This window comes from Ahaetulla prasina, chromosome 1 (assembly GCF_028640845.1).
Source record: "Ahaetulla prasina isolate Xishuangbanna chromosome 1, ASM2864084v1, whole genome shotgun sequence".
Classification (NCBI taxonomy): Eukaryota; Metazoa; Chordata; class Lepidosauria; order Squamata; family Colubridae; genus Ahaetulla; species Ahaetulla prasina.
The window spans coordinates 221408521-221433149 of NC_080539.1; the positions used below are offsets into that span (position 1 = coordinate 221408521).

Consider the following 24629-nt stretch of genomic DNA (forward strand, 5'->3'; position numbering starts at 1 on the left):
AGGTGGTGGGTGGGGAATCATCATCAGTCACTTTGTTGATCCCCCTTCATTCCAGTTGATTTTTAAACAGATTAAAAATGCAGATTCTACCAGCACTTCCTGATGATTCAGTTCTGAATATTGAACTGAATATTGAATATCACTCGAGTCCAAAAGTGATTTGTGCATTTCTGTTCTCTAGCCAATTGCTTCTCCTTAACATCACCACCACTCTTCCCTCTGCTGCTGAAACTGCTCAGGAGCCTTTGGCAAAAGTTAATTGAGTATTCCAGATCTTCAGGACTTGTCCAGTCATCTCGGTCTACGTGCTTTTTGATACTATAAGACAGTTTAGAGATTTAACTTAGATCTATCCATGATGAAGCGATGTTGGTTCTCATTTTTCTCTGTTTGATTATTATCGATCTGAGACAAATTAATTGTCAGCTAATTGTCCTATAATTGCCAGTATCTCTGCTCAGTTCCTCTTTTAGAAATTGGAGTCTCACTGATAATTTTCCTTGGGAATAGATGGCAATCTTATACAGATTGTGTATTTTTATCAGCAGGTCAGCAATTTCATGTAGTTCTTGGAATCCCTCAGGTGGATACCATCTGGCTTAAGATTTATTTATTTTTAAGGTGTCAGTTAGGTTTATAAGCATCTCTTCCTTTTAATGAAGTCGCTGTGTATATTGTGTGCGTGTGTGTGTGCTTTGCTACATTTGTGTAGCAAAGAAAAAGTGAGCCTGAAGAAAAAGAATGGCCTTCTCACCTAACTGTGCTATCAGATAATGTTATATGTAATAATAGCCTGCCATCTGCAAAAAGGTATTGAAGGAATTATAGCTGGTTGGTTGAATTGTGAATAATATTGGATGAGACAACTGAGCACAATTTTAGTCCCAGCTGTGAAAAATCTTACACTAATTATAAGCACTTTCATGAAGATAGGGGGACTTTGTCCTGCAACAGGAAAAGTTGGCAGATCTGAGTCTTACTAATCACTCTTCTGAAAAACGCAAATAGCAACCCAGAGTAGCAATGGTTGTAGAATAAGGTGAACTTACTATGGAGTTACCTTGAACACACTTAGCATTTACAGCACTTAGCATTTTAAGAAAGTTGTAGATCTTTCAACAATATATATACTATGCAGAAGCTCATTGTCCTGAGCAAATGCCAAAGCAATGCTAGAATTCTTCATTGTCTACAAAGAACTGCAAGATAAAAGAACATTCCGATGGAATTTAAAGAGTGGGGTTTCTCGCTTTCTCTTGCTATTCCCTCTTTCTCTCTCTTTTTTTTCCAGATGTTTTTAAGTTCTACTGCATATCCTGAAATTCATGGTTATTTGCATTTTAAAGAACAAGGGAAGAAAACCTGGAAAAAAATGTACTTTTTGTTGCGAAGATCTGGCCTGTATTTTTCCACTAAGGGAACATCAAAGGTAAATTTGGCAAATGGAAAGGAAGAAGTGTTAGAAATTGGTATACATTTTGTTTTTATGCAATAGATGGGTGGTGGGTTTTTTTGTCATTTTAAGTCTGTAGAGATTTAGAAAAATTTCCTCTCAGTTTTTTTCCTGTTGAGCAGTGTCCACGTTCTGAGTAACGCATCCATTGAAAGCAGAACTCCAAGGCAGGTAGATTCCTCAAAGAACATGTTTATTGGATACATGATATCGGCACAGCCGGTGAAAACAAACTCTAAAAGTTCCCACACTTTTCACCTAATTAAAAGAGTTTAAACACCCCCCCCCAGGTGTCACCGGTCACATTGTCCAATGAAGATGGATGGCAGGCTCCTCTCCTTCAATAGGCACCTGTTACAATGACCTTGGTTCTCACAGGAAAACTTTTTGTTTTGACTGTAGCCGGGCTATCTACTTCCCCCCCTCCCTTCCTCCCATCAGGCTTCGTGGCAACTATGAGGCAGCACAAGATGGCTTCAGCCAGGTTCGCTTCAGAGTTGACACAATGGTTCCCAACATTTTCTATGCATCACACCCCTAGGAAATGTTTGATTAATATTCACGCTCTCTATAAAAATAATTGTGCCTAAGTGACACAAGCCACTCTTTCCGGCACCCTCTGAAATTTCATCTCGTACCCCATGGGGTGTGGGACACCCCAGGTTGTAAATTCTCTGTTGTGGAGAAAGAGAGGTAAAAAAGTGGATAATCCAGTCCTTATGATATAGACTTGTAATGAATTATTATTTGAAAAAATGTATAGTTAACTTTCCACTTTAAAGGATTAATGATGTTGCTCTTAAAACATAAAATTCTTTTTTTAAAAAAAAGTTGCATTATGATTAAGTTTACAATTCTATGGTCTCTAGGAGGGTATCACATCTCTACCTGTGGCGGCAGCAGTGATTTCCTGTACATTTTTAGTTGTATTTATTTATTTTCATCCCACCTTTTTTATTTTTCTGAATAACGCAAAGCAGCGAACATACCTAATAACTCTTTCCTCCTCCTCTTTTCCCCACAACAACAAATTGGTGAAATATGTCTGTTCTCAGAAACCTTTTTACTGGAGGACTAAAATATTGTCACTTCAGTTCTTCCAGCCACACTCTGGAAGAGGACTGAGGGTCCTCCTTCTCCTAATTGTCTTGCAAATGGTTGGGAATTCTCCGATTCAGGAGCTTTGTAGCAGTTAGTTTTCCTTCTCTTGGGATTGAAGCCAAGGGAAGATATCATGACCTGGGAAAAAATATCCACAGAGCTATCTTCAGGGTCTGGGCCAAAAAATTACAATGGTAGGCATGACTGTATGACAGGGGTGAAATGTTCCCAGTTCGGACCGGATCGCCTGATCTGGTAGCGATGGCGGTGGGTGGTTTGGAGAACCAGTAGCAAAAATCCCTGCCCCCCGCTTCCCCTCCCATGCCCAGCTGAGCTGTGCAATCATCAGAGGTTTTTTTTTTAACTTTTAAAAGCATTTTTTTCTTCGGCCAAAAAAATGCTTTTAAAAGTAAAAAAAAAAGAGCCTCTTATGATTGCACGGCTCACCTGGGATCATCAGAATCCTTTCAAAGCATTTTTTCTACAAGCTCTTTGGACGAAGAGGCTGTAAAAAAAATGCTTTGAAAGGGTTCTGGCGATCAGGCAACTCACCTGGGATCATCAGAACCCTTTCAAAGCATTTTTTCTACAGGTTCTTCGTCCGAAGAGGTTGTAGAAAAAATGCTTTTAAAAGTAAAAAAAAAAAAGTTGGGCACACCCACCCAGTCACATTACCCCCTCCCCCACCAAGCCACCCCACAGAACCGGTAGTAAAAATTTTTACATTTCACCCCTGTATGACCAAAAACCCCACCCCTGTGTTCAGAAAACAACCTTGCTGCATGTACAAACGGATCTGGCTTCCGTTACTTGGACTGATCTGTCTTTTTTTTAAAAAGTTTTTTTTTATAACAAACAAAACATAACAAGCACCAAACACATAACATACATCCCCTTGTTACAACCGTTTTGTAGTGGTGATCTCCTACTATTTAGATTTTCTCCCATTTCCCCTTATAATATTTATTTCCTTCTTATCGCATTATCCCTTATTACTCTATAGTTCCTATCACTCATAATATTACATTTATACATTTTATATACATATTACAGATATCTTGCATTTACTGGTTGTCCCCTTTCATCACTGTTCATTTTTTCTAATCTCCAGCCACTTGTACCATTTATCCCATATTACATAATATTCTGTATCCTCCTTTTCCTTAATTTCCTGTGTTAATTTATCCATCTTGGCACAATCTAAGATTTTCTTTATCAGTTCTTTCTCTATTGGTGTATTTCCTTTTTACCAATTTTGTGCCTATGAAATTCTTGCAACCGTTACGATATGTAAGATTAAGTATTTTATTTCTTTGGTATAGTGTCTAGTGAATATTGCTAATAAGAATGTCTCTGGTTTCCAATCGATCGGTTGGTCCTTTATTTTTTCGAACCATTTTTTTGATTTTGGCCCAATACTTTTTTGTGGCTGGACATGTCTTGGACTGATCTGTCATCTGGGGTTTTTTTGACCCTCCCTGAGGACTAGCTGTCCCTGCAATTGATGCATATTTGTCAAGGCCTTAAGGCCTTTGGTAAAAACTTGCTGTGTCCTTGCACTACAATAAACAATAACATCTAGTTCCCTCTGCATTTCTGGCAGTGATGGTTTTGTTGGTTGTTTCCAACAGTTTTGTCCAATCTACATTTTGATTCGTTCTCAAATTTGAGATCCACAGTTGTTTCTGGGTGAAACTAATAGCGGAAAAATCACAGGAGGGTACCACTTCATATTGGACCATAGTTTGCTTTTGGAGTAATCTGTTGAATAAACTATTGTGACTGGATTGATACTTCATCCTGTGCAACAAATAAAAAACAGCAAAACCAAATAAGCCACATTCTGGTTTTAGCAGAAATCAGGGGTGTCAAATTCAAGGCCCGTGGGCCAGATTTGGCCTGTGAGGTGCTTAAATCCAGCCTATGGGGCCGGCCTGGGAATATCAAAGTACTGGCCCGCAATGCTTCTGCTGGCCAAAACAGATTTGTCGTGTTCAGTACTTCCAATTTTTTTCCTTTAAAAATGTTTACTCTTCCTCTTCAGTGTATAAGGCTATTTTAGTAGTATTGATGAAGGTTTCCCTAATCTAAAAGATCTTGAGTGGTCAGAAGATGCTATACACAACTTGGAAAAACTTTCCATAATTCTTTGAAAATTCATTGTGTTCCGCTGTAGGCTTTTTCTCTCCCTCTCTCAACCACATACCCACACCTGAGAGCAATAATTCAAAAGTGGATGTAATATTTTTTATGTTTTTCATTTTAGGAACCACGACACCTCCAGCTTTTCAGTGAATTCAGCAGTAGCGACATATATATGTCCCTGAGAGGCAAAAAGATATCTGGAGTGCCCGTCACTTTTGGGTTCTGCTTCAAGGTAAGAATTTAGTATTTTAATAAGAGCTAAACATCTTTCAGCACATTAGTGGGGGGGTTCCCCCCCCACATGCTAAGCCACTTTTTTTGATGCAAGGAGGAAAAAAAAACTAAGAAAAGAAGAGATTTTGTTTGTGAAATAGGAGAATTAGTGGCTTTTATTTCAACAGGTATAGTCTTCAAGATATGCATTAATGCTAAACAATATGCTGTGGCCTTCTAGCCTTATAAAGCAGGAGGAACCAGAGACCTGAAATGCCTTTATGCAGACAGTGAGCAAAGTAGGACCTGTTGGATGACAGCAATTCGGTTGCTGAAGGTAAATGTCTTCTCTTCTTCTGTGCATTGTCTTCACCAATTGTTTCTATAGTTACCGTACACAATACATTTCACTCTTCTCTTTAGCCTCTGGGTAAAAGTGGTATTTTTAGCCTTTGGAAGCTCAGTGTTGCATGTGTATATTTCTCATCTGCAAAATTATTTCAGTAAATAATGTTTGCTTAAAACATAAAAATCAATTAGAATTAGAACGTAGCACCACAAGGATGTAAGACAAAAGTATATACAAACCCCTAATAGAAATATAAAGTCAAAGCTCCCTAAAAGTGTTGGGAAAAAGAGGAAGTCACTAAGAGTAGTCACTAAAATGGGTGCCAGGCGTGCTTCCTGGGGAGGGCATCCTGTGAGGGAGAACCACAACTGAAAAAGCACTGCATATAACACAACCAACTCAATCATGGACAATGCAGCAATGTTTGGAAGAGATACTCCTTTTGAAGAAGTGGAAGGTAGCTACAGGAGAGGTGAATTACTTAAAATATGCCTTGCCATGGTCAAAGAATAGGCTGAACATGAAAAAGCCATCAAAGGATGCGGGGAAGTGATTTATGCGCAAAAGCACTGTCACCAGTTTCGGATTATCAGAAAAGTGCTCGTTACTGTTATTCCAAAGAACTAGTTCAAGAGTGTTTATTCCTTGAGGATGATGCTCCATTTATAGCAATCCCGTACTTTGCCAATATTTTTCCCATTCCTTTTGCTTTGTTCTGTCACAGTTGGATTTCTAGGGATCAGAAGGCAGCAGAGCTGCATTACACCTTTTAACTGGTAGTGATAGGAAACTTTCCATCTTTATTGGAGTTTCCACTCCAATAAAAGTGAACGTTAAAATTCAATTAAGAGGACTACATTGCTTCAGGCAGTTTAGATGGATTTTTTTTTTAAATCTAAAATATGCAGCATAGATTAGAAAATAATAGAAATTTCAGCAGATACCAGTGAAGTTAAATCATCTATAAAACATATATTTTCACTGGAACGCGGTAAGGTTCACTGCTTACAATTGAACTAATTCAAAAATCTTACCACAAAACCATCACTCATTTGGTAGTTATTATACCAATGTTGATTCACACAATACACTAAAGCATATTGTGGGATTTTTTTGCTCCTTGACATATTGTCTGAAGACAGTTATGGCCTAATTGCTTAACTTTAATAAGATATGGTTTAAGGCAGGGGTCTTTAAAGTTGGCTCTTTTAAGACTTGTGGACTTCAACTCCCAGAGTTCCTCAGCCAAAGTTGAAGAGCCAACTTTAAAGACCCCTGGTTTAAGGCAATATGTTAATCCAGTCTACATATTTCTGCCTGAGACTAGTGGGATTTCTTTGTTAATATATGTCTATTTGCTCTTTATTCATTCATTTTTAAAACACTGATAAACTATTACAATCTCTGTTAGGATAAAGAAAACATTTCCTTTAGAAAAAGTATTTTTCCTTTTAGGAAAAGTAAAATTGGACACATACTTTGGCCCATTATATACTTGTAGTTACAATAATATTTCAAGAGGGAAGTCAGATTCAGTTTGTTGGGCTGAATGGTTTGTTGAACAAATTATAGTAAATGGGTTGCCATAAAGGGTTGGTTTGTACATCATTTTAGGCCATTGGCTTGGATCATATATTGTTCCTCAATTTATAGAAGAATGTAAGTGATTGCAAAACCCACTCCTAGTCATATTATGCATAATTTGAAAGGTTCTCCTAGGACAGGGGTCTGCAAACTTGGCTTTGCTGGCTGGGAACTCTGGGAGTTGGAAGTCCACAAGTCTTAAAAGAGCCAAGTTTGCAGACCCCTGTCCTAGGACAACATTTCAGGAGTTGTAGATAACTTCAGAAAATAAAGTTAAGAGAGGAAAAGTTTATCCTGTAACTAATCTGTGTATGATCATTCTTGTAACTTGTCTACTGGCTGAGATAAAAAACTTTTTATACATTATAGTAACTCATGGTTTGCTTAACTAGAACTTACTGAAAGCACAGTTGTTTGGGTTCACTCGTCACACTAAGCCATAAATCACTGTAAATGGGATGAGGTAGTTTAATTGGGATATAATAACTTAATGCAGTCAAAGAGTTTGATGTGATTTGGCATACCTCACAGAATAATCTTCAAGAAAGATTTAGTTTCTTTTAAAAGAGAAGTGGTTCTAAGGCTATCTTCCTCCAAGTAACACACAGTTTTGCTAATTCAAAATAAAGATTTCTGTCATTGTTATTCTGTCCTGAGCAGAATGATCTGATCACATTTCCTGGGATCTTAGCAAATGCCTCTTCAGCTAGCTTCCCAAGAACTCCGTGTAAAAAATAAGATTGGGTCTTTTAAAAATGCTTTTTGTTCATACTTTCCTCAAGCCAGTTACCTAATAGCACAAAACTATATTATGCATAAAAAGAGTGTTTAAGTAACTGCTTTAATTATATCGCTATTTAATCACCACTTAAGCACTTATCCAAATCCAGTTCAGGATATAAGAGATGTTTAAAACTGCAAATAGAGTTGGATTTTTCTAGGGTTTTTCTGGATGGGATCTAGAAACAAAACGGGAGCCTAATTCCACCTTGCTACTACCTTATACACACAAATGCTTGCTGCCCTTTTGTTGTTAGTGTTGGAATCAATGAAAAACTGTTCCAGGGTACTACAGGATTTTTGTATTACTATTGTTATTGGCAAGCCGTAGGGATGTTCTTTCAGGTACACTGAAGTTTTCTGGGTCATCAGGTGGCCCTGTCTCTTTCCCTATAATCTACTTGTCAAAGGATAAGAATAAATCTAGGCAGACATTCTCCTTTTCCTCCTCCTGCTCCTAGTTTTTGAGATAGAGATCTGTTCAGTTATTTAAAAAAACCATGAAAACTTGTTATTTTATCATTTTGAGAACGCCTGGAAAAAAAAACTATAACACAGGCATCATTATTGTTTTTAGTATGTAGCAGAACATCACTCAGCCCACGTTTAAAAGAGATGGAATAATAATTTGGCTTATCATTGTGACTGTGATCATATTGAGTGATAGGATTAATTTTCTAAGTCAACATTCTCCAATTCTGGGTCTTTTAGAGATGTTAGTCTGGAACCATTCATCTTCAATCATACAGCCTAGTGGTAGAATTCACTTGTATCTATCTGCTCTGTCTGTCTCAATTTATATACCAGCCCCTCTCAAATTCTTGCCTCTGGGCAACTAATAACAATTAAAAGCAGCATAAAATATATAACATTTAAAAATGCACGCATAATCAATAGCAAAAAAAATATTTTTTTTTAAAGAACAACCAACACAGTCAATATAACCATTGCACAGGCTCTGCCATACACCCAAGTCTCCAAACTCAATGATGCAACCTTTTGTGTAAGGCCTTAAAAAAAGGGTTGGATCCAATCTAATCTCTGGGATGTTCCAAAGGGTGGGTGTCATGACAGAAAAAGATCTCTATCTGGGCTCCTCCAGATGGCAGTCTCTAATAGATGGGACCAAGATCCTCTTTTTGGACCTAGGGTAGGGTAGGATAGGGTAGACATAATCAGGGACAGATGATCCCTCAAATAAACAGGCTGCAGGAGCTGTGGTGGCTCAGTGGTTAGAATGCAGTATTGCAGACTGACTCTGCTCACTGCCAGGAGTTCGATCCTGACCGGTTCAAGGTTGACTCAGCTTTCCATCCTTCTGAGGTTGGTCAAATGAGAACCCAGATTGTTGGGAGCAATATGCTGACCCTGTAAACTGCTTAGACATTGCTGTAAATCAGTATATAAGTCTACGTGCTATTGCAAATGCATGCTGTGCCTGTGTTTCTATTTTAATGGTAGAATATTCTCAGACAGTTGAATTATATACATAAAATTGTAATAGTTCTTATTCCTTGTTTATAGTATGGAATGCAGTTGTACAAGAATTACACACAGCCCTATCAAGGTAGAAGTGGAGGCAGTTTTCTTAGCACACCCATGGTAAGTATATTTAATAACAATTTTTTAAACTGAAACTGAAACCTCCTGATTGTTGCATCATGTGGCCTTCTCAGGCAACTGATTTTGGAGATAATGGAAAGGGAGGAAATTGTCTAGCTTGTTTATTGTTACAGGTTTTTCTGTTTTGGTTGCCAAAACAAGGTGATTTCCCCACAGTGACTTATTGTCTGTATACTTTTATTGATTTGGTTATATGCAAACAGAATGAATAAACAAAGGAATGAATGAATTTATAAATTAATTTGATGCCACAGTATTCAGTGGAATCTCTTGGACCAAGTGTAGCCCTCCAGTTATTAGTTTGGTACTCTTTATATAATTTCTGCAGTTGTTTCTTGTTTCCTCCCCTCCATTTTCCTTTTCAATTGATGGTATTTGGGTTCTTTTTATGTTAGAGTAGGCTATACTGTATTTTTTGGACTATAAGACACTCCGGACTATAAGACACACCTAGCTTTTGGGGAGGAAAACAAGAAAAAAAATTTGCCTCTGCCTCCCAGCAATTTGCCTCCTTGCAGCAAACAGCAAACAGTCTGGTCAGCTTCAGCGCAGCCTGATTTAGCACGAGCAGCTGATTGGCGGTTGGATCTGCCTCCCGGAGGCAGCAGCGATCCCCACTGCCTGGAACAGGCCGAAAATGGGAGCATGAAGGCGGTGATAGGCGGCAGCGGCGATGGGTGGCAATGGTGGTGATGGGTGATGGCGATCCCCGCAGCCTGGAACAGCTGATAGGCGATATTCCAGGAGGCAGATCCAACCGCCAGTCAGCTGCTCGTGCTAAATCAGGCTGTGCTGAAGCAGGCCAGGCTGCTTGCTGTTTGCTGCAAGGAGGCAAATTGCTGGGAGGCAGAGGCCGGTGGGTGGGGGCCGGCGGGTGGGTGGGGCTTCGGCAACATTCATTGTATAAAAAACATATCTTCCAGGCATAATCTTACAAAGAAATGGGGGTATCTATTGCATATATACCACCTTCTCCAGAAAACATGCCCTTATTTTTACTTTTCTGCTGGCTAATCAATAGATTCCATGTTGATTTTGTGTGAGAATAATCAAGGGTATACTGTAAAATATTTTTGGTGGATGCATTTAACACATTTTTTATCCTGTAGAGAAGTGTTTCAGAGAATTCTCTTGTGGCTATGGACTTCACAGGGAATAAATCCAGAATTATTGAAAACCCCACAGAAGCCTTATCGGTTGCAGTCGAAGAAGGTCTAGCATGGCGGGTATGAAAATTTCATTTAAAGCCATTCTTAATGTTACGTTTTTTTGTTTAAAAATTTAGTACTTTTCCTTTCTTTTTATGTAGAAAAAAGGGAGCTTACGTCTTGGTATACATAGCAGCCCCAGCACTTTGCAAAGTATCCCCTCCACTACAGGTATGGACCACTGGCGGATCTTGTAGAATGTCATGTGATGTCATGGATTCATTCATCATATACATCCATACATATATTCACAAAATGATACCATAAAACAAGTTTATCTCAGCTTTATTGTTAAAAAAAGTGATGGAGATTGCTTTGGGGGCCTATCAAAGGACAACCCAACATGAAAATTTTGCCTCTTTTGTATATGTGTCACGATGTGGAACTTTTGCCATTTTGACCCAAAGATTCTTCAGATACTTTTGTTTCTAGGCAAGCCAGAAAATTCTTGGGAGGATCACAGAAGCAAGGCAATGATAGCATGTTATAAAATACATGGTTAGGGCATGAGTCCCCAAACTTTTCAGCTCATTGAAGCCTTTCATGAAGATTCATGATTTACCCCCACCACACCAAACATGAAAATAATTTAATAAATACTACTTTAACAAATAGCGCTAGAAATAATAATAGTGAGAATGATAATAGTGGATAGCCCCATCAACCTACGGGGGTCAATACTGACCGCTTTGAGGAACCTTGGCTTGGGATACATTCTATTGATTCAAGCTACTTAGACCATATGGAATATCCTTTATTTCCTAAATAAAACCACCAAGGATGATAACATGAATACTTTTTTTTAAAAAAAAATTAGGAACTGATATGTGAAATAAATTATCAGCTGGCTTTAAAGAACAGTTGAACTATTCAAGTAATAGTAACTTGGAACCACTGGCTTTCCAGCACACCCTAATCTAAAGAAAGCTATCTGATGAGAACCGTGCTTCCAAAAGGCAATTCCAAGATGATAAGAGTCTACCAGTATAAAAAGTCTAGTATAAAAGGAGCCAAACACAAAGGGATCAATTTGAAATTTGGCCAGGAAATGATGATTTGATTTAGATCTTCAACTGTGCTTCAAAAATCCAGCCTCAAGTTGCAAAATAAAATTGGAAATACAATTATAAATACAATTAGTAATTTAAAAGATAGCCTATCAGAATTTTGAACGGATTAATCCAAATGAAGGGTTTGACCCAAATAAAATTCATATAATGCATGTTCTAGGGCCGTGATGGCAAACCTATGGCACGCGTCCCACAGCCATATCTGTGGGCACATGAGCTTTGCCCTAGTTCAGTTCCAGCATGCATGTGTGCACCAACCAGCTGATTTTCAGGCATTCTGGGCCCACCAGAAGTCCAGAAATGGGCCGTTTCTGGCTTCTGGAGGGCCTCGGGGGAGGGGAGCCGTTTTCGCCCTCCCCAGGCTCCTAGAAAGCCTCTGGAACCTGGGTAGGTCGAAAAACGGGCCCACCAGGCCATCGCATGCCAAAAGTGGGGGTCACGCGCGGAGGGGGTCGTGCATACATGCGTGGGGGGCCGTGCACATTGAATTATGGGTGTGGGTATATGCGCACATGACCCCCCCATGCTCCCCCCACTGTTGGCACGCGACAGCAAAAAGGTTAGCCCATCACTGTTCTAGGGCTTTTGAATCAAAAAGCTTTTAGACTACTGGAATAAAATGGACACCTCTGGCATGAAAAAAAGCCAAGAAATACTCCAGTACTATGTTGGGCATGTTGGACTAGGGATTTAGCACACTCTTTGCAGGAGCCACTTTGTAGAAAATAATCCCCAGATATTTGAAGCAGAGTGTAAAGGTGTATTACCTTACCTGGAATCATATGTTTTTAGCTATACACAGTTCACAGCCATGGTTTCATCATAAGATTTCTAGAGAAGAGGCACACCAACTGATTCTGAGGCAAGGACTGGTGGATGGGTAAGTTTTCCCCCCTTGATATTTATATTTTATGACTGACTGTTTATGCTGCCACACCTACTCTATGGAATTGTATCTCCCCCAAGATCTACATGATCCTGACCTGCTGATCTTTGGGCAAGAACTTAAGTCCTGACTCTTCCAGCAGATTCAGAGTTTTATGTGCGTTCCTACTATGCACCAGCAGCAATCTCGAATAAGCTGATTTATTCCTTCCACCATCCTTGACTTTTTTAATAGCTGCTGTTGTTTTAACCTTCTGTAAGATGCCAAAGTCACCAGTGAGTAGGCAGCCTTAAAATCAATTAATCAAACAAGCATGAAATAATGGTAGTTCAGTATGGGTACCTACCTATATCTGAAGTACCACCTAGCTTATTTTTCCTAACTTCAGAAGCCCTCTACATAGACTCAATTCAAGCCCCTTGACATGTCTATGGAGATTCTCAGTCATCAAAGTCATGTTGTCCCAAAGGTGCTTTTTCCAAAGGCAACTGGACTTTCTTTGTTTTGCTTGAAGACGTTTCTCTTCTCGTCCAAGAAGCTTCTTCAGTTCTTCACTTCTAAACTGAAGAAGCTTCTTAGATGAGAAGTAAAATATCTTCAAGCAAAACAAAGAAAGTCCAGTTGCCTTTTGAAAAGGCACCTTTGGGAAGCCCCTTGACAGTAGACCAGCAGGAGGAGAGCAAGAAGAGGTCAAAAAGAGGGGCCTCTGGTGGCTCAACAGACTAATGCAGTCTGTTATTAACAGCAGCTGCTTGCAATTACTGCAGGTTCAAGTCCCACCAGGCCCAAGGTTGACTCAGCCTTCCATCCTTTATAAGGTAGGTAAAATAAGGACCCAGATTGTTGGGGCCAATAAGTTGACTTTGTATATAATATACAAATGGATGAAGACTATTGCTTGACATAGTGTAAGCCGCCCTGAGTCTTCGGAGAAGGGCGGGATATAAATGCAAAAAAAAAAAGAGAGAAAATGGGAATGACCCATCTTTTCCAACCATGCAGCCCTCAGTGGATGGTCCCTGTTTGAATGTGGACCTCAACTGCGACTTTCAAATCTGTTTTAAGTTGTTACCTAATCTGCTGGAAGTCCATCATATTGTATCAGGATAGAGCTAAACTCACATTCCCAGCCTTTTATGTTATGATGCCTTCAGAGAGGCTCCCTTCCTCTTCTCCAGCATCTGCTTCTGGAAATGGACACTTCATTTTGCCTTTATTAAAAAATGTCAGAAGTGATTTAACATTGTTGAAATTGACAGCCCTATTTTTGTTTTTAGAAGATTCCCTATTGTTATTGGACTTGGTTTTATATGGTCTTTCAAATTATTTTCTTTTGTTTTCTTATAAGTATCTATAAAGTCCATTAGCTAAGTTTCCCCTATGATTGATGTTCTATTCTTTGGGGATTTTATCTGTTATGTTATGCAATTATATTACCAGGTGGTGTGGCAATATAATTTAAAGTCAGGAAATGTAAGGCCACATCTTTCTTTGAATCTTGCAGAATTTTAAATCCTATTCTTGTTTGTTTTTTCCTACTCTGTGTAAATCTCTTCGTTCTTCTTTGCCAATTCAGCAAGATTTTGATTGAGATTGAAATTGGTATCATTTAAAATACACTGATCATCTTGGGTAGTATGCTCATTTTTATTGTCAAGATAAGATCTAGCCAAGAAAGTTTTAGGTTTGTCTATCCTTCAATATATTTTTCCCATAATTGATTGTAATTGTTCTGAAATATGTCTTTGCATCCTGTCAAATGTAAATATTTATGTAATATACTCCTAAAAATTTCATTGAATTTATTTATTTATTCATTTGGTTATTACAAAACCAGACTATTTTTTAAACAAAGTTCTTCATCTGGAGTTAAATATCTTGTCATTCTTTTCTTTTTCTTTTCATTGATTCGGTCTCCAGAGAATTCATCAATCTTTGATTGTTTTCATCAGCTATCTTATAAACCTCTGTATCTCCATAATGCTTAGTACTACATTGTCATAACGTTTCAGTTCTTATTTCTGTCCTTGAATTTTTAATCTCCAGTATGTTGAATCTTGTCCACAAAGATTTTGCTTTCTAAAGCAAAAACAAACAATACGAGAAAATGGGTACCCTTGCCTTAGTGTCATCATTTATTAAAAAAGGTGTAGAGACATTTTTGCTATTTGCTGTTGATAATATTGCTAGTTTTTACATATGTCAATTATATTCATTTGGGGACTTTTTATGTTATCTATCTTGAACTTCATGTGGGTACAATAGCATATAAGATGTACAGTATTAATCACATTTTTATTCCCTCTTTGTCCATAGTATAATGTAAAGCTCCATACCTTAAACTCACTTGGCAAATTTTCTTTTTTCGGTTGTGGACTTGCTTAACTTTATTATGGATATTGTGACACCTGGAATATAGCAATTAATGTTAATTATGTTCACTTTTAAAAAAATAAAGAGGTAAAATAAAATGTACTAAGAAACATTTTTTTTCTGAGGAAAATAGGAAGAGGAAAGAATATATGGTATATTGACCTCGAGTTATTTATAAAAATAATAAAGATTGGATTAAAAAAAATTCTAAAAATAAATTTCGTTGCTAGCACCACAATGTCATTATTTATGGACATAATTTCATATTTTGCTACTTTAGATTAATATACTTGACCATATTTTCCTTTTTTCCACAGAGTTTTCTTGGTACGGGATAGTCAAAGCAACCCCAAAACTTTTGTGTTGTCATTAAGCCATGGATTAAAAATAAAGCACTTCCAAATTGTGCCGGTAAGTATAGCTATGAAGGTGCTGAATGAAAATAATTTGATGTTCTGTTTACAAGAACCAAATCCCATGGTTTTGCACTTTTCCTGAAAGAGAAATTTCCAAACCAAAAACCTTGTTCCCCATGAAAATTACTTTCTTATTTGGGATATCAACTTCTCTTTATGACGTCAGTGTCAGTTTTGACACATATCCCAATAAGCCTATATATGGAACCATCATTCTACTGCTCTGTATCTTATAAGATATAGTTCATATTTCACAGAACTTGCTTCTTGAAAGATGATGGATGAATAAAATTCCTGCAGGAAAGAGAAATGTTTTTATTCAATAAAACCCAAGATGCTGCTGCCATATATATCCATAATAGTAGTCTGGTAAATTACCTATTGACTGTACATGATATAGATTATGTATTTTCTCTCTCCCCCTTTGCAGTTAGAAGAGGAAGGCAAACTCTTTTATACACTGGATGATGGTCACACTAGATTCTCTGATCTTATTCAGCTCGTGGAGTTCTACCAACTCAATAAAGGCATCCTTCCTTGCAAGTTAAAACATTATTGTGCCCGAATTGCACTTTAACTAAAATATCAACATCTCACCCCAAGCTCACTTAGAATAACAAATCAAGACAGAACATTACTTTTGAAAAAGCACTTTGTTATGAAAATGAAGTTTAAAAAGAAGTAATTGAATGTAAATTTCAGCTTACAGAGAAGAGCTTCTTTTTCTACAGAAAAACCAAAACGCAGTACTTCTGCGTTAAGAGTTGATTAATCAATGGTTAATCTTCCAGATATGAACTTTGGACTGAAATGGTGTAACTGTGCAGTGCTGGAATCCTAGGGAGTATTTTTCAAAATCTCAATAAACGTGTTTTTCACTATTTTTTTTTTCAAACGTCTTCTTTATTTTCTCCGTATAATTATTAAATGACAAAAAATATACCCTGCCAACATGACTGTTAGCCTCCCAGGGTTGCATCTGAGTACAGTGTAGAAATAAAACACCCGTTTGTTTGTTTCTTTGCTTCCTACACCTTTTATTGATTTTTGCATATGATGAGATTATATGAACGTAACCCATGCAATGCCATTTATTCTTTCCCTTTACATCAGCTAAGATACAGAAAGATGACCCAGATATAGTTTGATGCATTGTGTTGCAGATCATGGTTTCAGAATTTATTCAAGAGGGGAAAATGTTATTTGTTTGCAAGGTAAACATCAAACTCTTGGATAACACAGATATCGGGCAAATACAATAGCTATAGCTAGCTCACATTTTGATAATAGTACACATTTACAGTAAAAGTCTTTGCTTGCCCATTAAATCTATGGAGAGTAAGAAGGCAGCCTGCAACCTTTCAGATATTATAAACTACAAATCTCATTATTCTATTAACAACTCATTGTATAGATCGACTGCGGTTCAAAATAGCTAAAGGACATTTGACGTCTCCTTACATAAAGGTATTATTAATATGTTACCTTCCCTTTTAGTCCTTTTAATTGTCGAAGCAACATTTATGTACAGATAGTCCTCAATTTACAACAGTTCACTTAGTGACCATTTGGAGTGACAACAGCACTGAAAAAAGTGACCATGAGGACCATTTTTCACACTTATGACCACTGCAGCATCTCCATGGTCACATGATCAAAATTCAGATGCTTGGCAACTGACTCATATTTATGATCCCCGGGGTCATGGGATCATTCGTTGTAACCTTCCGGCAATGGAGAACCAGATTCCCTTAACAACTGTGTTACTAACTTAACAACTGGAGTGATTCACTTAACAACTGTGGAAAAAAATGTTGTAAAATGGGACAAAACTCACTTAACAAATGTCTCACTTAGTAACAGAAATTTGTTTTCTGTATTAAATTTATAGATTCGGAGTGGCTCATAAAACCCAATACACAACAGTCAACTCTGAAAACATGACATGGCCCCTACAAAAAAATTAATCCCAGACTGAGAGTAGAGTTAGGTTTTTAAGAGTTTTCTAAAACTCCAAGCGAGTAAATTAGACTGATTTTCAGTAAATTTCTCATGTGCCTTACTTACAGTTCTTATTTATTTATTTATTATTTTCCAAGAGTAAATTATATAATTTAATTGACAAGAGATTGTATAAAAATAGCCACAACCAGCATGATACTATAAACAAAAACAAGTTATAATTTTACAAGGTGTTTTTAACCATTGATTACTATAGGAAAAAAAAAACCACAGGCAAGATATTGTTATTGTGCCATCAAGAAATTAAAATTCTGGTTGATAATTTATTCTGTTGAGAATCTTTTTCTTAAGTGGATTTTATCTTAATAAAGGAATTCAATGAAAAACAATTGAACAAATGTTTAGGAGAATTTGCTTCAATATTCCCCTCTGGATTCCAGACAGTAGAATGGAATGGAAAGATAGACGTGACACTTGTAAGGAAGCCTTCACACATAAGAAGTAGAAAAGAATCTTTGAGAGCAGATAATCCTCATTTTACTTTCTCCAAGGAAAAATCAATCTAAATCCAAGGAAAGGCAATCAGTATCATAGTCACCAAAATCTCTGCCTCAACCACAGAGGCCAAGGAAGCGGCAGGTAAATAGATCTATCGAAACCTGCAACCTGTCAGCAAAACAAACAAAAGGAACAATTATAAGAGACTGAAAGGTCAAAGTTGCAAGTAAAATAGAATCTGCCATAACAGAAAAACATTGGCATTGATGTACGAAACAAAGCAGGAAATAGATTATAAGGTTCTGTGAAGAAGATTCAATATTTATAGCAAATACCTTCCATCAACAGCTTAGAAGATGACTCTGTACATCAGGGGTGTCAAACTCGCATCGTCACATCGGCTTCACATGACGTATCGTGACTTTTTTTCCTCTTTTTTAAACTGGGCGTGGCCAGCGCATGACACATCTGGCCCACGGGCCGCAAGTTTGACACCCCTGCTACACATGGTCAGCTTCAGATGGACAACCAAACTAACGAAATAGTCTATAACGTTTTTTCTCAACCTTGGCAACTAAGACATGTGGACTTCAACTTGCTATAAGATTGTGAAACGCTGCCCTATAAGCAAAAGATGTAGAAGCTGTGCTTAGGCAACAAAAACAAATCCGTGCTAATTATCAAACAATTTCTCAGAAAACTACATCTACAGAAAACAAAATAATCAGATCAACAAAATAGGAACCCAGTGATTATGTAGTGAAGGTAAAGAATAGAAATCTATTCTTTGGATTCAACTTTGATGAATAGAGTGCCTAAGAAGTCTGAACTTAATTTGTGACATCTTTAAAGAAGAAGGAAAACAAAAAGATAACCCCAAATGCAGAAAGCAAAAGGAGGAGAAATGGTGATCTGCTGAGATGTTGCATATTGTATCCTTATTTGTCTTATATCCAAAATAAATCACAGGAATTGCTCAATTAGAAGAAATAGAAACCAGAATTAAAGACACTGGGGAAAGTATCAGTAACATTAGAATTTTTAAAAAATTTATCATTAAATTTCATTTGCCATCCATCTTGCAGTTTGAGCCAACTCTGAGTGGCTATGCTGGTGGATACCATTTAAATGGCTGAATGGGAGGAAAATTCAATGAATTTCTTGTTGAAGCTGAAAGGAGAGTACAATAACTAATCTTCCGCTCAATATTAAAAAAGCAAACACTAAGATAGCATCTATGGGCAATGCCAGTTTAATACAAAGAAGAGAAAAGCTGTAGAAACAAACTATCATCTTAGGCTCAACAATTCACATGTAGCCATCAAATAGAGAGCTGCCTGCTATTCAGGAGAAAAACTGATACTAATGTGAAGAGATCGTGCTGACAACAAAGGTATATATTGTCAAGGCCATGGTTTTTTAAAGTTGTAAAATATGGCTATGAAAGCCAGACCATCAGAAAGGTTGAATGAATGCCTGTGAATTCTGGTACTAAGGAAGACTGTTGAGACTACTTTGGACCATAAGAAGAATAAAACATTATTTGATGAAAGAAAAGCAAACTGTTCACTGGTATACTGAATATGAAACTAAAGGTTAGAAATTTTGGACACTCTTACTAATTTTAGGAGTCTTTCTGAGTGTTCTTGCCTTGATTTATACCATGATTTGATTTGATGCTACCCAACATCACTTTGTGCAGCTCCTGTACAACAGTGGATATGAGATCAGAAATTCAAAAACAGAAATTTAAGCAATTCTGCAATCAATTATCCTTCCCTCCCATCATGTACACAAACTTACGTACATCCTAGGCTGGCAGGCTCTGATCTGGGAAATTGGGGAAGAAGATGTGCAGTGGATGGACAACCCAAGCCAGAAGTCTTCAGTGAGCTTCTTCATTCATCTTTGTTTTATATCATTATGACCATTTCTTCCAGCATGACTTGCACTATTCATGGATATTGCTTCTGGGTACATATTTCCTCTTTCAACTGAAGTCTGCCATGAAAATATGATCAGAATCTGCTGTTGTGCATTTCCCAACTCCTGTTCACTCAGACCACTTCCTCCTGTTGTCATCTAACAGATAATTGGATCTCTGTTGCTGTTATATTTTTTTTACTTCTCTTGGTCATTCAGAGTTCATCATAGATTTACTTTGGTTCTTTCCTTGGTCAGTTTCTATAATATCTGATGCCAAGTCGAGGGTCTCTGAACAAGACCCTGATGAAAGATTGAAGATAGTTGAGGCTGACAGAAGACAAGGTAGCTAGATACTATCATTGATGACACCAGCATGAACTTACAAAACCTCAAGGAGGCAGGCAAGCAATCCTGGCCAAAAGTTGTTTCATCGGGTCACAAAAACTCAGAATTGAAAAACAAAGAAAGCTTCCATACTTTAGGCAGTAGGAAGTCATCTTTGGAAAAAGGTATTTTTATTTTACTTGAAGTCTTTTATTTTTCAAAATCATTTAAGAGGGGATTGTATGATGTAAAACTATATTTTGTAGCCAGTTGTTTGGTCTGGAAGAAGGAGTAGAGAGGGCTGAGAAATTAAATAATTTTAGAATTAAAAGGGCACAATCTGAGGTTTGGATGGCATGGTTTTCTGTGGTACTATAAGGTTAAAGTTAATGCTGATTTTTAAAATCACTATATCAGAAGTACCATATTGAGAATATGGAATAGATATAAACTCAGACTGTACCCAAAAATGCTTTCATGGGTCTCAACACAAGAAACATTTTATAGGAAAAAAACAGTAGGTAAAGAGAAATGATTAACCTATTGAGAACGGTTAGAACAAGTACATTGGGAATAAAAGATGAAATCAAGAGAACAACTGGCTGCCGAGGGATTTAGTTTCTGATGGTTTTGTACATACAGCTAAGGAAAAGATTCAAGGTAGATTTGAACATTTAGAATTGCGGAACAAAAAGACATCACTTGAAGTTGAATTATGTACAAATCATGAACATGTAATTGCCAAAATGTATAAAGTCTAGCTGAAATTTGAAATAGAAGACAAACAAGTGAAAGAGTATAGGATAAAATGGGCTAAGAATGTTGAACATAATGTATTTGGTATATATGGTTGAAGTAGTGGTGGGTTGCTACCAGTTCACCCCGGTTCGGGTGAATTGGTAGCAGTGGCGGTGGGAAGCTCCGCCCACCTGCCTGGACGTCATCAAATACAATCTGCGCATGCGAAGAAGCAAGTGAATCGATAGCAAAGGTAAGTGAAACCCACCACTGGGTTGAAGAGATTGAATTACATTATGTTAAACAGATTTTTTTAAAAGAAAATGACTCCAGAAAAATTATCTAGAATTATAAAGTACCTCAAATTTATGTTGGAAAGGATGACAACATGAAGGGTCATTTTTTTCATGTTTGATGGATTTGTAAAACAGCCAGAAAAATTTGTGTTCACATACATATATTTAAAGTATTTTAAAGACTAAGGTTCAACTGAAACCAGACATTTCTTATTGGAATTAATAGACAGATAACCAGAAAATAATTCCTGGAAGATTATTTTTATTATTTTTATATATGAACACATCTGCGAGAAGTATAAAAACAAAGAGATTTTGAAATATCTGTAAGAAAGGAACAGTTGGTGAAGATGATGGAAGTAACAGGATGGAAAAAAATTAAGTTGTTTACTTAGAGAAAGATCTTTCACAACATTCATTAATGACTGGAAACTCCTTATGGACTTTTTGTGGGAAAAATATTTTAAAAAAGGAACTCATGGATTTGATTATTATAAAGAATAGATTAGGGAAGGAAGGAAACTTTGATGTAACATTACAGAGGGAGAAATATATATTTATAACTTGTTGAGATTAGAAACCACTTTTTAAATTATTCTTTTTTTTTCTTTTCCCTTCTTTCCTCTCTCTTTGTTTACTTCTTTTTCACTTTTTCATTTCTTTTCTCTATTTCTTTGATCTTTAACTTGAGACTTGTATTGTTTTCACTCTGTGGAAAAACTTCTTTAAGATATATAAAGAAGCTCTTGGAGAGAATGCCCTACCTTTTCAAGCACTGGAATTAATCATAAAACCTTAATCCTATATTAGGAACAAGTGATCACATAATACAGATCAACATGAACAATGCTTCCCTCAAACACCAGGTACCCAGGGGTGAAATCCAGCAGGTTCTGACAGGTTCTGGAGAACCGGTAGCGGAAATTTTGAGTAGTACGGAGAACTGGCAAATACCACCTCTGGCTGGCCCCAGAGTGGGGTGGGAATGGAGATTTTGCAATATCCTTCCCCCAGGAATGGGAAAGGAATGGGGATTTTGCAGTATCCTTCCCTTGGAGTGGGGCGGGAATGGAGATTTTGCAGTATCCTTCCCCTACCAGGCCCACCATGCCACGCCTACCATGCCACCTCACACCCACCAAGCCACGAGCCCAGAGTCAAAATTTGAGACTTGACAGTTTTATAAATTGAAAAGATAAGTAGGTAGGCAGCAGTGGTAGGTTTCAAATTTTTTTACTACCGGTTCTGTGGGTGTGGCTTGGTGGGTGTGGCATGGCATGGCTTGGTGGGCATGGCAGGGGAAAGATACTGTAAAATCTCCATTCCCTCCCCAATCCAGGGGAAGGATACTGCAAAATCCCCATTTCCTCCTGATCAGCTGGGACTTGGGAGGCAGAGAATAGATGGGGGCGGGGCCAGTCAGAATTTTTACTACCAGTTCTTCGAACTACTCAAAATTTCCACTACCAGTTCTCCAGAACTGGTCAGAACCTGCTGAAACCCACCTCTGGTAGGCAGATGATAGATAGATAGATAGATAGATAGATAGATAGATAGATAGATAGATAGATAGATAGATAGATAGATAGATAGATAGATAATAGACAGTGTTTTCCAGAAAATGCAAAGATCTGGTAAGCAAAGGAAATTAAGAGAAAAATATTTCTGAGAAGAGTATTTCTCAAGCACAGCATCTATCTAAGAAGAAATTCCCAACTTGCATTTATCTTACACTTTCAAAGGGCCTGCAGCAGAGAAATTTTTCCTTGAGATGCCTGTGTCGTAAGTGAAGTAGGCTGTAAAATCAATCTTTAGTTTTAATTGCACTGCTTCTATGTCCCTAATGTGTAAAGAAACTATCATAATACATCTCAAAGCAATCGAGAGTGATACTTAGCTTTAAAATGGGAGAAATCCAGCAATGGGAATCTATTTTTTTAAAATTATTACTTGATTTATATCATGTCTACCCAGTTGCCTGTTCCAAAGAATACTCAAGGCAGAGAACAGAATTAAAATTAATTTCTGAAAATTCAAGTCCTAACACGACGACAAACCTGGTATTGGGACAGATTGCTCTAATTGATATCTACATGGTTGATATACTTCTATTTATTTACATTGACCTATAACATTCACATGGCAATATTCTGTGCAAATCAAATAGAAAGCAACAAACAAAATAAAGAGCGAAGAAGCAAGAAAGCTCCAGCAACAACGAAGTATACAGTGGACACCAGGTAGTAGCTAAATTTCTTTCACTAAAATGAGTGGAAAATCCCATTCATTAGGCTTCATTGTAGCTAAATTAGGTCAGTGGTCCAAGCCATTGTCTTAGCTCCTTCCTTTAAAGCAGAAGTGAGGAAAGCACAGAATGGTATGAAAACTGTCTGATAATCTCTGTGCTTTCATTTTTAAAGCTTTTTTTTTAAAATCTTGTTTCTACTACCTTTGTTGGTAGGGCAAAAAGAATGGCTGTGAAGAAGGAGGCAGCTTGGATCAGAGCAAATGAATGAATCACCCTGCCCCCCAAGAGCTCCCATGTCTAAAGATGGATTTGCATCGGGTTCCCCTCTCAACCCACCCCCTGTCCTTTGTTACGTTACATGGCTTCATTTAGAAGAAGGCATTTCCTGAAGCCTCAGGTCTCCTTTTCTTTTCAAAACCTCCACTTGAATTAAGCCTTGAAACATAATGGGAATAGAATCAAATCTGTAAACTTCATTATGGTTTGTTTTGTTAGCTCTGTTAAGCAAACTGAACTGTAGCTTGTGGGTTCAATAAAAATTGTACATTGTTTTAAGGCAGCTCCAAGCTGAGCTCCACTCCTCTGAATACAACAAAATACCTTATGCCACCAGACTTGAAATCCTGGGTTTAGAAAATTTAGGACTACATGACTTGAGTTTAACTCATAGAATCATCTATTACAACAATACACGAGCACACAATAGATTTAAAGTTAATGTGAACCGCTCCAATCTTGATTGCAGAAAATATGACTTCAGTAACAGAGTTATTAGTGCTTGGCACACACTACCTGACTCTGTGGTTTCTTCCCAAAACCCCCAAAGCTTTAACCAAAAACTGTCTATTATTGATCTCACCCCATTCCTAAGAGGTCTGTAAGGGGCATGCATAAGAGCACAAGCATGCCTACTGTTCCTGTCCTATTGTTTCCTTTTATTATATCCAATTAATATAATTATTACATACCCATACCCATATATGCTTATATATTGTATAGTTATTTCATGCTTACGCTTATATATACTGTGTGACAAAATAAATAAAATAAATAAATAAATGAGTGGAAGCATTGTGATCCAGAGTGGGCCATGGAGTTTGACCGGCCTTGAGAGACATTTCTGGAGAGGTAACCCCAATTCCCAGGTACCAGATGGGATCCAGACTTTATGCAAATGAAATTGTAATCACTATTTTCTCTGAAGAAAGATCTATCCAATGCAGTGGGACTTATTCCCAAGAAAACATGCATCTATGTTTATATCACAAATTGTTCTGTTGAAGTAGTTTGTCTTAGTATATACTTTACAACATTTTCCCCTATTTTGGAGAAATGACTACATCATTTATTTACTTATTTATTTACCTAGAAAATGTATGTGGCCACCCACTCATTCTCAGTGACTCTGGGCAAAAAATAAAAACCCAATATGCAAC

The 24629-nt window shown here is 37.3% G+C and overlaps 1 protein-coding gene across 2 annotated transcripts in view; it reads left to right on the top strand.

Annotated features, from left to right (window-relative positions):
• The window catches only part of GRB14 (growth factor receptor bound protein 14), a 61497-nt gene extending 45433 nt beyond the window's left edge, over positions 1-16064 (top strand). For both annotated transcript variants that reach the window (XM_058165006.1, XM_058165007.1), the window contains 9 exons: positions 1292-1429; positions 4821-4931; positions 5154-5249; positions 9150-9227; positions 10358-10474; positions 10558-10627; positions 12319-12406; positions 15103-15196; positions 15632-16064. In XM_058165006.1, coding sequence (XP_058020989.1) covers positions 1292-1429; positions 4821-4931; positions 5154-5249; positions 9150-9227; positions 10358-10474; positions 10558-10627; positions 12319-12406; positions 15103-15196; positions 15632-15778 — 939 coding nt within the window. In that variant the 3' untranslated portion in view covers positions 15779-16064. The remainder of the gene's footprint in view (positions 1-1291; positions 1430-4820; positions 4932-5153; positions 5250-9149; positions 9228-10357; positions 10475-10557; positions 10628-12318; positions 12407-15102; positions 15197-15631) is intronic.
• The last annotated feature ends 8565 nt before the right edge of the window (positions 16065-24629 follow it).